At 43.8% G+C, this 12,404-nt stretch overlaps 1 protein-coding gene across 1 annotated transcript; it reads right to left on the minus strand.

Moving 5' to 3' along the window:
* Positions 1 to 802: 802 nt before the first annotated feature.
* Positions 803 to 5,204, minus strand: ermn (ermin). Its single transcript, XM_033023474.1, has 2 exons — positions 4,186 to 5,204; positions 803 to 1,446 (listed from the first exon to the last, which is right to left on the minus strand). The coding sequence occupies exons 1-2, from the start codon at positions 4,940 to 4,942 to the stop codon at positions 1,091 to 1,093; spliced, it is 1,113 nt and encodes a 370-aa protein (XP_032879365.1). The 5' UTR covers positions 4,943 to 5,204; the 3' UTR covers positions 803 to 1,090.
* Between the last annotated feature and the right edge of the window lie 7,200 nt (positions 5,205 to 12,404).

Below are 12,404 nucleotides of genomic sequence, written 5' to 3' on the forward strand. Positions count from 1 at the left end.
CGACCTGCTTGCGGCAAGCGCGACCAAACCGGAAGCGGGGGCCGCGCGGAGGTCGAGTGAGTGACGTGAAGTTCGAGCGAAGTCCGCGGGAAGTTCGCGCGTGACGTACGGCATCAAGAATACGTACGGCGTCGAGATGCTGCGCACGCCTGTCGAGGTGGTGCGTACGCCGTCGATGCGGCTGCAGGCCGGCAGGCCGTTGCCGCGCGGAATTTTTGAACACGGTCAGTTTTTTGGAGCCCCGCGCAATGTCGGGACCAGCTCCGCACAACTCCATACTGCTCCGGCGATCGAAGTGGGACCGGCCCCGCGAGGCCGTACGGCTCAAGCGACCACGTTAGGTCGCGCTTGCCGCATGAAGTCGCATGCTCGTGGGACAGGCCCTTAACTCTACCACTGAGCCACTGTGCGGCACCACCCATTCCCTATAGAGGATGCTAAAGAGGTTTACCAGAATGCTGCCTGGATTAGAGTGTATTAGCTGCAAGAGGAAGTTGGACAAACTTTCATTGTTTTGTTTGGAACACTGGAGGCTGAGGGGAGACCTGAGAGAAATATATAAAATTGTGAGAGGCAGATGTAGAGTAGACAGTCTGAAGCATTTTCCTTGGATGGAAAGTTTAAAGGAGATGTGTGGGACAAGTTTTGTTTTTACAGAGGGTGGTGTCTGGAATACACTGCCAGGGGTGGTGGTGGTGGAGGCCGATATTGACAATTAAGAGACTTTTGGATAGGCACAGGATATGCAGGGAATGGAGGGATGTGGATTATGTGCAGGTAGATAAGAGTTGGTCTTGGCATCATGTTTGACACGGACATTGTGGGAAGTAGGGACTGTACCTGTGCTGTACAGATGCATCCTTACACTTGCAGAGAACAGTACAGCAGAGGAGCAGGATTCACTCCCCACAATGTTGGGATTCACTCCCCACAATGTACAATGATGTTCCTTCAAACAAAGGTTTGTTGTCCTACTGCGCACCAGCCCATTACTGAGACTTTGCAGGCACTGTTCAATTTCTAGGTCAATTAATTCAGTTCAATTTAATAACAGGAGACAGTGGTTATCTTTGCAGCTTTGTTGCCACGCTTAAGTTATTTGTAACATCGACTCAAATTCATCAATACGCTGCTTGGTGATTCCTTTTTTGATCTTGCGATAAGAGACAGTATTGTACCTGGAGTAGCTGTGCTTGGCAATGTCAGGTCTTCTTGAAGATCCTGATTGCTCCTCAACACAATCAGTATTAGTTGGTGACTCTGGTTGGATAGGACTAGATGAAGGTGACTCCAAGTCATTTCCTTGCTGGAATTCTTCTGAGTAAATTTCTTCTTCATCAGACTCCATATCATCACCAATCTCACCGGCATTGTGATTCGCTACATTGCTGTGCTCTCCCTTCTCGTTATAGTCTTCCTCTGGTGGTAATAGGATCATATTCTCCACTGTAGGAACCAATGTTTAAAATATTAATGTGTGGTTTTTTTAGATGACCCTCTTTGTGTCTGCAATTTTCATTTAAATATATTGTAAGTTCCTCATTAATGTTGAATGGTTGTTAATCATGACACTTAATTATCTTGGCTTATTATGGCCCAGTTGTTCTAAACTGTAAAAGTATACCAAACATATTGGATAGAAGTTTACCCTGGGCAATAGCACAAAACACGCGGTATTGCACAAGCTGTAGAACCAAGGAATGGCAGATGCTGGTTTACAAAAAAGGACACAAAGTGCCAGAGTAACTCAACAGATCAGGCAGCATTCCTGAAGAACATGGATAGATGTGTAGGAAAGAACTGCAGATGCTGGTTTAAATCGAAGGTAGACATAAAATGCTGGAGCAACTCAGCGAGACAGGCAGCATCTCTGGAGAGAAGGCATGGGTGAGGTTTTGGGTCGAGACCCTTCTTCAGACTCATGGATAGATGATGTTTCGGGTCGGGATTTTTCTTCAGACAGAAGATAGACACAAAAAGCTGGACCCTTCTTCAGACATTCTGAAGAAGGGTCCCGACCAGAAATGTCACCCATTCATGTTCTCCAGAGATGCTGCCTGAGCCCTGAGTTTACTCTGGCACTTTGTGTCCTCCATTATACAGGCCGTCTGCTCTAAGTCCAGTTCATTATTTAGCTCTGTTGAAATCTGGGGAACTAAATAATTGGAGGAAATGATACGTGCCCCCACACCTCCCCGACCCCATTATACGTTAATTATCAAGAAGAGGTTATTTTCTGGTACACCCTTTGCAGTGAAGTCGCTATTTAAATGGCCCTTCAGCCATTTCCTCATTCTTGGAAAGACCTGTTATTGAACACGGTATTTTCATGAAGACACAAGGGGCTACAGATAGGATAGGTTTAGAGGGAACTGACCCAAATGCAGGCTGGTGCGACTAGCGGAGATGGGACATGTTGGTTAGTGTGGGCAAGTTGGGCCGAAGGGCCTGTTTTCGCACAGAATGACTCTGACTCTACAGATGCTGAAATCTTGAGCAAAACACAAAGTGCTGCAGGAACTCGAAGGTACACAAAATTGCTGGGGAAACTCAGCGGGTGCAGCAGCATCTATGGAGCGAAGGAAATAAAAACCTCCTCTCTCCTTGCTGCAGGAACTCAGCTGGTTGGGCACCATCTGTGGGGGGTGACGTTTTGGGTTGGGATTCTTCAGACTTATTTCATCTTTTATTTCAAACCAAAGGCTCCAAAATATTACGTCCTTCTGATCCTATGTGCTTCATGGATTCTTGTTGTTCGGCACAAGATTTTAGCATTCTTTATCGCTAATCTAATAGCTTTAACATCTTTGGATTTAATAGATCCAGAAAGGGACAAGGATACTTCTTCAAAATTTCCAGATTTATTGAAAAAGTTATGCTACTCTAAATGGTAGTTATTCGTCTCATCAAATTATCTAATTTGAAGTACATTTCTGCCTGTAAGATATATAAGCATTAGCCAATTGATCAAAGAAAATAATGTTTTTTAAATATTTTTTCATTTATGATTTTGCAAGTAAATAGAAATTAAATAGAAATTAACCTTGTGCAGGATCATAAAAGGGGGAGCTATGCCCCATTATTTGTATTGATTAATGGAAGAAAATAATTGACGAAATACAACACATAGATGTTGTAATCGCACACAATCTGTAACACAAAGCACGATTAATTCCTTTCCTGCTGTTTGTTTTATTCATAGTGTTCAAAGAAAAACATTTATGGAGGTCTGGCAATGTCACCTGTCTATCGTTGCCACATAACAATCCTCCAGTAAATGCTCAGGAGGATGAGCAAACTATTCCCCATAAAACCATGAGGAATAGATTGTGTAGACGCAGTCTCTTTCCCAAAGTAAGGGAATCTAGAACCAGAGGACATAGGTTTAAGGTGAGTGGGGAAAGATTTAATTGGAACCTGAGGGGTTACTTTTTCACACAGATGGTGGTGGATGTATCGAACAAGCTGGAGGTAGTTGAAGCAGGTAGTATCGCTACATTTAAGAAACATTTTAACAGGTACATGGATAGGGCAAGCTTAGAGGGATATGGGCCAAACGCAGGCAGGTGGGACTAGTATAGATGGGACATGCTGGTTGGGATGGGCCGGATGGCCTGTTACCACACTCTATGACTCTATGACTACTTTGTTCACTGCTCAGGATTTCAGCTTCAGCAATCTCTTGGCTCCACATATTATTTTTACTCTTTAAAAAAAATGAAAGATACCCCTGTTCAAAAATGATGCAGATCACTGTGTGTCCTATAATGCATGTTATTTAATCTACAATTGGGACAAGTAGATTCAGTTGCATAGAACACGTGGATTTGTTCTAAACACTAGCTAGCAATTTTTTTGTAGTTATGGATAGCAAGTAATAATATTGACCTATTGTCTAATTACAATTACAATATCACTAATACAACAATTACTGATGCCATTTAATATTCTACTATTGGAAATATTTTCATCCAGAAATATATAGTGAGAAAGAGACATGACAATTTAACTCAATCTTCACAACAAAAGTTCAGAAATGTATAAGTCATAGGAGCAAGAATTATGCCATTCGGCCCATCAAGTCTACTCCGCCATTCAAGCATGGCTGATTTATCTTTACCTCTCAACCCCATTCTCCTGCCTTCACCCCATAAACCGTACCAAAAGATAACTAATCTATTTTACCTGCTTCACTCCTTGCATCATCAGCAGAGTTTTCTGGTGTGTTATTCTGCGGTGTTATTTCTTCTTCTGTTGAAGGACTTGAAAGCATTGTGTCAGATTCTGGTCTGGAGCTCTGAATAGATGGTACTTCAGGAGTAAAGGTTCCTGCTGTGAATGATTTACCATTCTCTGTCGTTAAGACCGTTTCCACTGCAGACTGATGTGCTTTCTCCGGAGTTGCAACTGTCTCCTGCACTGGCGTGGCAGTCTGTTCAGCAGGCGAAGACGTGGTCTCATCAGCAGTGGAATGATTCATCTCGGCAGATTGCTCGGCTAACTCCGAAGACGAACAGGCTTCTTCAGCACCTGGAGAAACCACAGCAGCGGGATAAGTGATTTCTTCAGCAGTTGTAATAACCTGTTTGACAGCTGAACTGGCTTCCTCAATACATGGGATGACTTCTAAAGCTGGACTGTTCACTTCATGATGTGAAGTGTTGGGAGTAGTTTCCTCATTGCTTGCAATGGTCTCGGTGCTTGTAACATTCTCACCTGAAGGTGAACTGTATTCTTCTGCAGTTGAGTTTGACCCTTTGCTGGGTGTTACATTGTCAGTCAAAACACATTCGCTTACCACACCCGATGAGGCTTTTTCTTCTGTTGACTGAACGGCACCTCCTGCCCCTTCCACATCATCGACCACTTCTGGTTGGTTTTCACTGGTCACTGTGTTATCAGTTTCAACTAAATCAGGTACATTTGAGTCTTCTTCAGCCATTCTCTGCTCGCTGCCAATAAAACTGTTCCACTGGGCTTCAGATCTTTCGAAAATATACTTCACCTTTGTTTTCCCTGTCAAATTCAGAAAATAAAGGTGTTTCAAACAGACGAGGAGCTGTTTAAATGTTGTCCGTTATGTTAGAACTCATCAGAGACTGACAGATGGGAGGCCACCCAGAGAATAACTCTCGTCTTACTGGGAAACCAGCAGCCGATCATCAATCACATGCTTAATTATATTCATCAGATTGCACAATGAGGCGAAAGATCCATTTTGCAGTTTAATTAATACGCAGTGTTAGGAGTTGAACACATGCCTGTTGATGCCTCATATTCCTTGCTGCACCAATTGGTAAACACCAGCCTTCACTGAAACCACAATGGCTCTTTGTGTCTTGACCCCTGAAAAAATGCAGTGATTGTTCTAAATCTTTAATTCCTCATGAGTAGCCACCTTGTATCTCAGTTGTCGGGCAAAAACGGTTTTATGTCGGGAGATTAAAATTCCCAGTCATTCATGCATCAGAGAAACACCGGCCGGTCTTGTTAGCAACAACGACGGAGATGCAATTCCAGTGATTTTTTTTTAGAAGCATTAGGGGTTAGTCTACAAATAATTAAACATGAACTGTAAAGTAGAAGTAGGTTTGATTCAATCAATTTTAAATGTGAGCCAAACCCAAGAGTGCTGGAGGAACTCAGCAGGTCAGGCAGCATCTGTGGAGGGAATGGACAGGCACCATTTTGGGTGGAAAGGAACTGCAGATGCTGGTGTATACTGACGAAAGACACAAAGTGCTGGAGTAACTCAGCGGGTCAGGCAGAATCTCTGGAGAAGAAGGATGGGTGACGCTGTAGAAGGGTCCTGACCCGAAACGTCACCCAACCTTTTTCTCCATAGCTGGAGGCACGGTGGCGCAGCAGTTGAATTACTGCCTTACAGCGCTTGCAGCACCAGAGACCTGGGTTCAATCCTGACTAAGGGTTCTGTCTGTACGGAGTTTGTACGTTCTCCCCGTGACCGCGTGGGTGATCTTCGGTTTCCTCCAACACTCCAAAGACGTACAGATTTGTAGGTTAATTGGCTTGGTATAAATGTAAATTGTCCCTGATGTGTGTAGGATAGTGTTTGTAATGTTTGAATTGATCGCTGGTCGGTACAGACTCGGTGGGCCGAGGGGCCAGTTTCTGCGCTGTATCTCTAAACTAAACTAAGATGCTGCCTAACCCGCTGAGTTATTCCAGCACTTTGTGTCTATCTTCTGCAATGTTTTGGGTCAGGCTGAAGAAAGGATCCAACCTTAAATGTCGCCTGTCCATTCCCTCCACAGATACTGCCTCACCTTCTGAGTGCCTGCAGCACTTTTGTGATTTGCTCCAGATTCTAGCATCTGCTGTTCTTATGTCTACAGATTTAAATTTGTAGTGTTCATCCGAGTTAATGTCAAAATCAAATCAGCTACGAACAACTTTCACGAACATTAAAAATTTTGGAAACGAGGAACTGCAGATGCTGGTTTACACATAAGGAATGGTGGCATAGCGGTAGAGTTGCTGCTTTACAGTACCAGTGACGTGGGTTCGATTCTGACTGTGGGTGTTGTCTGTATATTCACCTGTGACTGCGTGGGTTTTCTTAAAGGACTGAGCTATTGAGAGAAGTTGAGCAGGCTAGGGCTTTTTTTCTTGGAGCGCAGAAGGACCAGGGCTTATAGAGATGTACAAAATCATAAGGGGAATAGATTGGGTAAATGCACCAGTTTTTTTGCCCAGAGTAGAGGAATAGAGAACCAGAGGACATAGGTTTAAGGTGAGGAGGGAACGATTTAATGGGAAATTGGGGTAACTTTTTTTACACAGAGTGAGTCGGTGTATGGAAGAACTGCCGGAGGAGGTAATTGAGGCAGGTACTATTGCAACGTTTAAGAAACATTTGGACAGGTACATGGATAGGACAGGTTTAGAGGGATATGGACCAAATGCAGGGACTAGTGTAGATGGAGCATGTTGGCCGGCGTGGGCAAGTTGGACCGAAGTGCCTGTTTCCACACTGAATGACTCTACGATTCTCTATGATTCTATCCCTCTAAACCTTTCCTATCCATGTACCTGTCCAAATACCATTTAAATTAAATGTCTTTTAAATAGAAGAGCGTGTGGAAGGAGAGTTGAATTGAATGGAATGGAGAAGGAAGAGCAGAAAAGGCAGTGGACCATGACCGATAGACAATCTGGTTTTGTGCTTTAAGTTCGATCCAATTCACTACTTACAATTGAAAAATTTCAAGCTGAATACTTACTTGCGATCTTGCTACCATGACAGGTGCAATTAATACTTATTTACGGGGAGAATGAGAATGAAGGGGGTCCTGGCAGGGGCTGCTGAGAATGAAGGGGAGACTCGGCAGTGGTGGGGGGGAGGGGGGGGGGGGCCGAGAACGATGGGAGGACCTGACAAGGGGCCGCCTGTTGCCATGTGCGCGGCGGTAGGCAGAAGATAAAACTGTGGTGAACCTTTGTAACTTTCTCGGTGCCAGAAGCGTGGCGACTCTTTGTGTACTGCCTAGGTGAGGTCTGCTGTATGATTTTGCCGGATTGTATGCAAAACTAAACATTTCTCTCTATCTAGGTTCATGTGAGAATAAAGTATCATTGAATCATTGAATTGTCGATAATGAGGTGCCGGTATGCATGATTAATAAACCTGCATGTCATGTAGATGGAATACAAAATAACTGTCACAAAAAAAGCACTGTGTGTAATTGTTTGTAATTTATTTCCAAGAGATGAGATTGCAACTGCAATAAGGGCCAAAGTTTAGATAAAGTTTCCTCATAGTCAGCAATAAGTAAGAAGGTTTGGAATCTAATTAGATATCATTAGGCTCAGTCTGATGAAGGCTTTTGACCTAAAATATCACCCATTCCTTCTGTCCAGAGATGCTGCCTGTCCCGCTGAGTTACTCCAGCAATTTGTATCTATCCTTAGAGATCAGTTAGGATCTAGTTTCATGAACGGCTAAAACTGCCTTTTAATCATTGTTTTTTTTTACTTTTTAAGTTTTAGTTTAGTTTTGTTTAGAACTACAGAATGGAAACAGGCCTTTCAGCCCACCGAGTCCACGACGATGATCGATCACCCGTTCTCACTAGTTCTAAGTTAACCCACTTTCCCACTCCCTGCACACTAAGAGCAATTTGCAGAGGCCAATTAGCCTACTAGCCGCGTGTCTTTGGGATGTGGGAGGATACCGGAGTACCCGGAGGAAACCCACGTGGTCACAGGAAGGACGTGCAAACTCCACGCAAACAGCACCCATAGTCAGGATAGAACCTGGGTCTCTGGCGCTGTGAGATGCAGCTCTACCGCTGTGCTACTGTGTCAACCCATAAAATGAAAAAATAATAATAGCAGCTGATAGTTTATTTTATTGCCACGTGTACCGAGATAGAGTGCAAAGCGTTTTTGTCACATGCTATCCAGTCAACAAAAAGACTATACATGATTACAATCACAGTGTACAGGTAGATATAGGATAACCACATTATAACAATGGAGTACCTTATTCACATTTTATTATAAATTAGCATTTATCAAAAATGGTTAAAATCACATGTCAAATGCCTCTCTGCAAGTTTCATCTTTATTTGAAATTTAGTAGCATATTTAACATTACATTTCTCCATTTTACTCAGAGCATTACCGTGGGCCACCACTTCCTGACCACCACAATGAGTTGCTGAGTTATGCTTCTTTTACAGTTAACTGCAGGGAAGATTTGTGCCTCTTAGTGGCGGCATAATGACGCAACTTCAGAGTTGCTGTCTTACAGCACCAGTGACCCGGGTTCGATTCTGACTATGAGTGCTGTACAGAGTGTGCATGTCCTCCCTGTGACCGTGTGGGTTTTCACCGGGTGCTCCGGTTTCCTCCCATACTCCAAAGGTGTACAGGTTTGTGTGTTAATTGACTTAGGTAAAATTGTCCCTAGTGTGTAGGACAGTGTTAGTGTACGAGGTGATCGCCGGTCGGTGTGGATTTAGTAGGCCAAAGGGCCTGTTTCTGCTCTGTATCTGGTGGCTTCTGCTGATCACTTTGTGTGCAAATTTCTTCCACCCTAATGCGGAAGGGAAGCTAATCATCATAAAGGTGCACAGTGGCGCCTTCACCAACGAAGAGGACAGGTTAGCCGCTGCTTTGATACTTGGACTAGGTATATACACATATATATATATGTACATACACTTATACATAAATATCCATGTATATATATATATATATATATAGACACGCACACACATATATATACACCCATGTATACGCGCACACATATATATATGTGTGTGTATAAGTATATATATATACAGACTTTTAGTAACATAGTGTGTGTATATATATATATATATATATACACACTATGTTACTAAAAGTCTGATCTTGACCACTTCCTGTTGTTCTGTATATTAATTTTAGAAAAGACTTTACCGCTTACGGCTGTGATTTTTGGCCATCTTACTCAGTCCCCCTCCGCTGCGCAGGACAAGAGGATTTTTCCCATCGATGAAAAATAAAAGAGTTATTAGTGTTTACAAAATGTTGAGATTCTCTCTCCTACCACGCCCCTACCGGAGGGACTATAAAACCCGGAAGTGTTGAGTGCCTCAGTCAGTCTCTGCAAGATGGGGGAAGCGAGAGGGTCACGTCTCTCAGTCTGAGCTGTGAATAACACTGAACACATGTCTACTAAACTGTGAGTGGTTTTACTGACCTGTCAGTGCCCTTAATGTGGTTTGAAAATATAGTTTGGAAATGCTAAAGCTGTGTTGCCTTTGGTTTGGAAATGTTAAGCTGTGTTGCCTTTGGTTTGGAAAAGCTAAAGCTGTGTTGCCTTTGGTTTGGAAACGCTAAAGCTGTGTTGCCTTTGGTTTGGAAATGCTAAAGCTGTGTTGCTTTTGGTTTGGAAATACTCAAGCTGTGTTGCCTTTGGTTTGGAATTGCTGAAGCTGTGTTGCCTTTGGTTTGGAAATACTAAAGCTGTGTTGCCTAATTAATGTTGCCTTGCCTAATTAAAGTTGCCTTGCCTAATTAAAGTTGCCTTGCCCTCTATATAATTAAAAGTCTAATCTTGAGTACTTCCTGTTTGTGCTTTATGTTGATTTTAGAAAAAAACGCTACCACGTGCGGCTGTGATTTTTGGTCATCTTACTCAGAGTCCCCCTCCGCTCATCAGGTGCCGAGGACTTTCCCCATCGATGAAAAATAAAAGAGTTATTAGTGTTTAAAAAATGTCTCTCCTGTCAAGCACACCATGAAGGCCACGCCCATTCTGGTGGGAGGGGGGGAGGGACTACAAAACCCAGAAGTGTGGGCGTGGCTCAGTCTCTGCAAGATGGAGGAGGGAGAGGTCACGACTCGCTGTCTTTAGTGGCCTTGCACCCTGCTTGAAATTGTATGAAACTGCACTTGAATTTGGTGGCCTTGCACCCTGCTTGAAATGGAATATCAAGGAATAGCCGTGAGTCAACTGCCAACACACCAGCCATGAGTGAGTGAGCTGCCAGCACAGCAGGCTTGAGTGACTGAGCCACCAGCCCAAGAATCCATTCGGCCCACAATGTCCATACTAACCCTCTGGAAACCAGTCCCTTCAGCTCACAACACCCATACTAGCGCTCCAGAAAGCGCCCCCCCCCCCCACTGGCCACCAATATTAGAATTGGTGGAGAGGTGGAATATTGCATTGGGGGACCAGCCCTCCCGTGTGATGCTGGGACCCATGGGTCCCACTTAGTCTTATATATATATATATATACTAGACTAAGTAGGCCATTCAGCACTTTGAGCCAGCACTGCCATTCACTGTGATCATGGGTGATCATCCACATTCAGTACCCTGTTCCTGCCTTCCCTCCATATCCCCTAACTCTGCCATCTTTAAGTGCTCTATCTAACTCTCTCTTGAAAGCATCCAGAGAATTGGCCTCCACTGCCTTCTGAGGCAGAGAATTCCACAGATTCACAACTGGGTTAAAACGGTTTTCCTCATCTCCGTTCTAAATGGCCTACCCCTTATTCTTAAACTGTGGCCCCTGGTTCTGGGCTCCCCCAACATCGGGAACATGTTTCCTGCCTCTAGCGTTTCCAATCCCTTAATAATCTTATATGTTCCCACTCATCCTTCGGGTGCCGCGGTCTCCGGGGAGGAAGCGGCCGTTCCAGACATTTCCAAGCCGCCGAGGAGTGTTCACCCGATGCCGGCATTCCAGCTTTCTGGCAAGAGGGCCTGAAAACATCGGACTGGCTGCGGAGGCCACAAATAGGCCCTGACCTCGGGTGATCACAGAGGGAGAGGACTGAACTTTCTGATGCCTTTCCCCACAGTGGAAATTTTTTATTCTGTTGTGGGGGGACGTTTGTGTTGAATTATACAATATGTTGTGTCATTTTTCTTAATTTTAATTTTTCTATGGATGTATGGAAGCTTAATTATTATTTTTTATTTTTTTTTCTATGTAAAGCACTTTGGTCTCAACGCGAGTTGATTTAAACGTGCTATATAAATAAAGTTTACTTACTTACTTACTTACTTCTAAATTCCAGAGTCTACAAGCCCAGCCGCTCCATTCTATCAACATATGACAGTCCCGCCATCCCGGGAATTGACCTTGTGAACCTATGCTCCACTCCCTCAATAGCAAGAATGTCCTTCCTCAAATTTGGAGACCAAAACTGCACACAATACTCCAGGTGTGGTCTCACTAGGGCCTTGTACAACTGCAGAAAGACCTCTTTGCTCCTATTCTCAACTCCTCTTGTTATGAAGGCCAACATGCCATTAGCTTTCTTCACTGCCTGCTGTACCTGCATGCTTACTTTCAGTGAGTGATGAACAGGGACCCCCAGATCTCCTTGAACTTCCCCTATTCACAACTTGACACCATTCAGATAATAATATGCCTTCCTATTTTTGCCACCAAAGTGGATAACCTCACATTTATCCACATTAAACTGCATCTGCCATGCATCCGCCCACTCACCCAACCTGTCCAAGTCAACCTGCATCCTCATAGCATCCTCCTCACACTTCACACTGCCTCCCATCTTTGTGTCATCTGCAAATTTGCTAATGTTCAATCCATTCACCTAAATCATTAATGTATATTGTAAATAGCTGCGATTCCAGCACCAAGCGTTGCGGTACCCCACTAGTCACTGCCTGCCATTCTGAAAGGGACCCGTTAATCCCTACTCTTTGTTTCCTGTCTGCCAACCAATTTTCTATCCATGTCAATACCCTACCCCAATACCATGTGCTCTAATTTTGCCCACTAATCTCCTATGTGGCACCTTATCAAATGCTTTCTGAAAGTCCAGGTACACCATATCCACTGGCTCTCCCTTGTCCATTTTCCTAGTTACATCCTTAAAAAATTCCAGAAGATTAATCAAGCATGATTTCC

This window comes from Amblyraja radiata, chromosome 7 (genome assembly GCF_010909765.2).
Source record: "Amblyraja radiata isolate CabotCenter1 chromosome 7, sAmbRad1.1.pri, whole genome shotgun sequence".
NCBI lineage: Eukaryota > Metazoa > Chordata > Chondrichthyes > Rajiformes > Rajidae > Amblyraja > Amblyraja radiata.